Source organism: Benincasa hispida, chromosome 1 (assembly GCF_027475165.1).
Source record: "Benincasa hispida cultivar pf3 chromosome 1, pf3_genome.v1.1, whole genome shotgun sequence".
Lineage (NCBI taxonomy): Eukaryota > Viridiplantae > Streptophyta > Magnoliopsida > Cucurbitales > Cucurbitaceae > Benincasa > Benincasa hispida.
The window spans coordinates 24,229,096-24,233,925 of record NC_143478.1 but is presented as its reverse complement, the minus strand read 5'-3'; the positions used below and the strand labels follow the sequence as shown (position 1 = coordinate 24,233,925).

The following is a 4,830-nucleotide window of genomic DNA, read 5'->3' as shown; positions in this document are numbered from 1 at the left end:
CATCGTACATATATAAAGACTTGAATAGATGGTAGATTTAATTGCCTTTATAAAGTGAAGTTGCAATTATACTTGAAATTTGATTAATGGTTTTGTTGGTCATTTTTGCACATGATGAAACTATTTTTTAAGTTGTAATTCTTCTGGTTGTATTTAAGGTTATTATTATTATTATTATTATTATTATTTGACTTAAGGTTAGGTTCGAGTAGTTTACAAGATTGGGTTTAAGTTGCAGTTCTTTTGATTATCTTCGTTGTTCCATGGGGGTATTTTTGTAATTTTAAGTTGTAATTTTAAGTTGGATTTTTTTTTTATTGAATTTTGTGTACTTTATGAGTTTTGCTTCATTGGCTTTTTTTTTTCCTTTTTTAAATTTGGTTGAGAAGGAACTAATTTCACTACTTTTTCAAACCTAAAATTCAATTGGATGAAATTAAAACCTTTAAGATTTAAATTTAATTGCATAGTTGTGTACAAAAAAAAATTATTCTCAAACATAAATCTACAAGTTGAAGAAAACCCATTTCGATAAGAGAATCAAATAAATTCATTCAATATCAAAATGAGCACAGTTTAGCAAGACATGTACTACATTTCTTAAGGTCAGTAATTCAAATTTGATCCTCATTTTGTTGTACTAAAATAGGCAATATACAAATTTTATGCTAGTTGAGTTTGACGATCAGATTGACAAAACTCAAAGTAAACTAAGTTTTACGGTGTCATTTGATTGAGAGGCCGAGTTGGTTATTATATATAGTCAGTAGTTATTATAATCTATAAGTTAGATTAGTGCGTAGGTAGCCTTATAATAGTCTGTGTTGGGTATAGATTATTTTAGTCTGAATAAGAAATAGTAAATATTGTAAGTTATAATAGTTGAAAATACCAACTATTATAATGGGAGTCCACTTCACTCAATTGAAGTCGGAGGCCCAAATACCCTACAATATATAGTCATAAATTTAAAAAGGTTAAAATTCTTAAGTTATTATGAATGTGCACCCTTAACATAAAATTTTGGATGAGCTTAAGGTCCCGTTTGGTAACTTTTTGTTTTGAAAAATTAAGCTTATTTTATCCACATTTCTTACAATAATTTGTATTTTTTTTAAAGTACAATTATTGAATTCTTAGCTAAATTCTAAAAACAAAAATAACTTTTTGAAAGCTATTTTTTTTAGTTATCAAAATTTGGCTTGGTTTTTTATAAGAAGTAGATAACAAAAGAAAAAATTTGGATGTGGGAATAGTGTGCACAGACTTAATTTAAAAAATAAAAAATAAAAAATAAAATGATTACTAAACGGACAAACATTCGATAATTTAGGAGCATTCACAGAAAAAACAGGTTTAGAAAAATATGATAATACCATTTATTGAGTTCAAGTTGTTGACAGGATCATAATATTTGAACAATCTCAGTTACAATCCCAAATTAAATTAAAATGAAATAAAATAAAGAAAGCTCAAGTTTCAAACTGGCTCTAAATAGTCAAAATGTACAACTCGAGAGGGGAAAAGAGTAGCATTAACTATATTAATAATGAAGTTTAAGTGGTAATTAAGTGATTAATTAATTAAACTCCCTTATTGCGGCTTTCCCCCTTTAATTTTTCTTTTTCTCTCATTTTAACACCCTCAACTTTTCCTATCTATAAAACCAACCCCCCTTCTTTTCTCTCCTCCCCGTAGCCCTCTTGTCCTCTTTTCTCTCTCTAAACTCACTCTCTCTCTCTAAAAACCTCCGTCGTAAATCAAATCAAACCCGCCGCTGATAGCCGGAATATGGACGGAAATAAAGAGAGAAGGTTCGATTCAGGTACCTTACACGGCGGTGATGACGACGGCGACCTGAGACGAGGACCATGGACGGTGGAAGAGGACATAACTCTCATCAATTACATCGCTAATCACGGCGACGGCCGATGGAATTCCCTTGCTCGTTGTGCCGGTAACTGATTCCTCTGTTTCTGATTTTTATCATTCGCGCATTTCGTCTATTGAAATGATTTTGAGAATCGGTAATTTGATTTACAGGTCTCAAACGTACCGGAAAAAGCTGCCGGTTGCGGTGGCTGAACTATCTCCGGCCGGATGTCCGGCGAGGAAATATTACGCTTGAAGAACAACTATTGATTCTTGAACTTCATTCCCGTTGGGGAAATCGGTACGTCGATTTTATTGCTTTCAATCGCAAAATGTGTGTATATAAATATAATTATCTAATTTTTTATTTTTCAGATGGTCGAAAATTGCGCAACAATTACCGGGAAGAACGGATAACGAAATAAAGAATTATTGGAGGACTCGAGTTCAGAAGCACGCAAAACAGCTGAAATGTGACGTTAACAGTAAACAATTCAAAGATACCATGCGATATCTCTGGATGCCGCGTCTCGTCGAACGGATTCAGGCCGCCGCCGTGTCCTCCGCCGCCGTAGACGGGAATAGATCGTACGAATCGGTGACTCCGACGCCGCCAGCGGTGATGATGAACGGTGGGAGCGATTTCGTCAGTACTCCACAAGTCACTCCAAGTTACACGTCGGAGAATTCTAGCTCCGGCGGCGGCGGCGGTTCCTCCGTGTCGGAATTGACGGATTGCTACAATAATTTCAGTTGTTTTCCGGTGGGTTACGGTCAGGAGGCGGCGGAGCAGCCGCCGTTGCAGAGTCCGGCGCCTGGATTCTTTAACGAGGAGACATTGGATTTTCAGGGGATGGAGCAGAGTACTTGCCAGTGGATGGCGGCGGACGGCGGTGTTGACACGTCGGAGAGTTTATGGAATGCTGCCGGCGCCGGAGCCGATTACTTCTGGTTCTTGCAGCAGCAATTGAATTAATAATTTAAAAGAAAAAAGAAGAAAAAGATTAATAAAAAGGAGAAATATACATAATTTGTAGAGCTGAAGACCATGATCTGAAAAAAAAAAAAAAAAAAAAAAAACGAATTATAGGATTTTACCAAGAACAGAGTCCAATTTTTTGGATTTGTTCTTTTTCTTTTTTAAAAAAGTGTTTCTTTAAATTTCCAATTATTGGGGCTTGGGGGGAATTTGTATAATTGAATCTTGAGGGTTTTTTTTTTTTTTTTTTTTTTGTTCTTTCTATATCATTTAAGGGAGTGGTAGGCTGCTAGCTAGCTAGCTATTTCTTCATTCCCTCTTTCCTTATCTTTAAAATAATTATTTAATGGTTCCATGATAAATTCCTTGAGTTTTGATAATTATATTTAGGGCTAGAAAGTAGCATTTAAATTTAGTTCATTTGTTCATTTGTTTCCAATTAGTCAAAATAATTCATACCAATAGCTATCAACATTCAATCCATTAATTTTTTAAAGATATTCACATGGTTTCTAACTTGGATGAAAATTTTCTCTAAAAAAGTTTGGATAAAGATTAATTAAAAAAAGAGATTTATTTAAAGTATAAAGACTTGATTGAGACATTTAGAAGTACTAGAGTGAAATTGAAAATTTTATACATGTATTAAAATTATATTTTAACTTATATATGTATGTTGTTTTTGAATTATTGAACTTAAACTAAAACACACACAACCACACCCTTAATTTTTAAAATAATGATTAGAGTTGTCTAGCAATTAAATTAAAAGGCAATGTCAATGAAAATCCTAAAATAACTTATTCGTCTTTATAGCGATGATACATATATAAAGAATATTATTTATGAGCTAATAATTTTTATATCCATTTTAATTATACAAAAATATATCGATAAATTAGAAGTACACGTAAAAAATTGATATTAATTGATTTGACACAACATAACAAACGAATGAATGATATTTACCCACACGACCAACATACGATATAACAACGAATGAACAATATTTACCCACAAAACCAAACATATACAAGAGCTCCATTTGATCTCATAGTTTAATGGATGAGTGGATCCCACTTATGTATTTGTACTATGTAGAGTAAACGTTAAAATCTTCTAAACCAATGTGTAAGTAATTAGAGAAAAATACGTTTTTAGTCCTCAATTTTAGGTCTATATTCTATCTAGTCCTTAATTTTTAAAATGTTATACATTTAGTCCTTAAATTTTGTGTTTGGTTTCAATTAAGTTTATAAGTTTCAAAATGTTACAATTTTACCCTTGATGTTTGAGTTTTACTCCAATTTGACTCCTATGTTTCAAGATTTACACTTTTAAACTTGATTATTCACTAAATACTCATTTTCCGTTTTAAAATAATAAAAAGAATTATAGTTAGTTAAGTTTCACTATTTTTTTTTTATCAACTCTTAGAATTAAATTCAAATTTTCACTTCATAATTATTTTTAATTAATTAATATAAATTGACGTCAATGATTGAAAGTGAGTAATTAATAGAAAATTGAAGTTAAAAATGTAAAATCTTGAAACCTAGGGACTAAATTGAGACAAAATTCAAATCTCAATGGTAAAATTATCATTTTTAAACTTGGAGACTAAGTTGAGACAAATACTCAAAATTTAAGGACCAAATATATGACATTTGAAAATCTAAAAACCAAATAGAAACTATACCTAAAACCTAGAGACCAAAACAATATTTTATCCAAATTATTATTATTAGAGACAAATACAAGCGAATAATTGTAAATTAATAATGAAGATGGGAAATATGTAAGCTTTTCATTTTAGGGGAGGTAATAGGTGTTTTATCCATTTAGTTAGATCAAATTAATACAATAGTCCTTTAAAAAAAAAATTAATAAAATAATCAGAACAATTTATAGCTCAACTAATATAAATTGTATACCTTCAAACATGGGGTTTGAGATTTGAATCTCTCACCACGTTAAAC

General features: G+C 31.2%; 1 protein-coding gene across 1 annotated transcript; it reads left to right on the top strand.

Annotated features, from left to right (window-relative positions):
• Positions 1–1,591: 1,591 nt before the first annotated feature.
• Positions 1,592–3,213, top strand: LOC120088641 (MYB-like transcription factor EOBI). Its single transcript, XM_039046060.2, has 3 exons — positions 1,592–1,957; positions 2,044–2,173; positions 2,248–3,213. Exons 1-3 carry the CDS (start codon positions 1,792–1,794, stop codon positions 2,846–2,848), a joined length of 897 nt encoding a protein of 298 aa, XP_038901988.1. The 5' UTR covers positions 1,592–1,791; the 3' UTR covers positions 2,849–3,213.
• The last annotated feature ends 1,617 nt before the right edge of the window (positions 3,214–4,830 follow it).

What these genes read in the sequence shown, in the direction of transcription:
- LOC120088641 (XM_039046060.2), top strand. Translation starts at nt 1,792, where the DNA reads ATGGACGGAAATAAAGAGAGAAGGTTCGATTCAGGTACCTTACACGGC. An exon ending in TTCCCTTGCTCGTTGTGCCG is followed by an intron (nt 1,958 to 2,043) that starts GTAACTGATTCC and finishes TTTGATTTACAG; the next exon opens with GTCTCAAACGTACCGGAAAA. An exon ending in CATTCCCGTTGGGGAAATCG is followed by an intron (nt 2,174 to 2,247) that starts GTACGTCGATTT and finishes TTTATTTTTCAG; the next exon opens with ATGGTCGAAAATTGCGCAAC.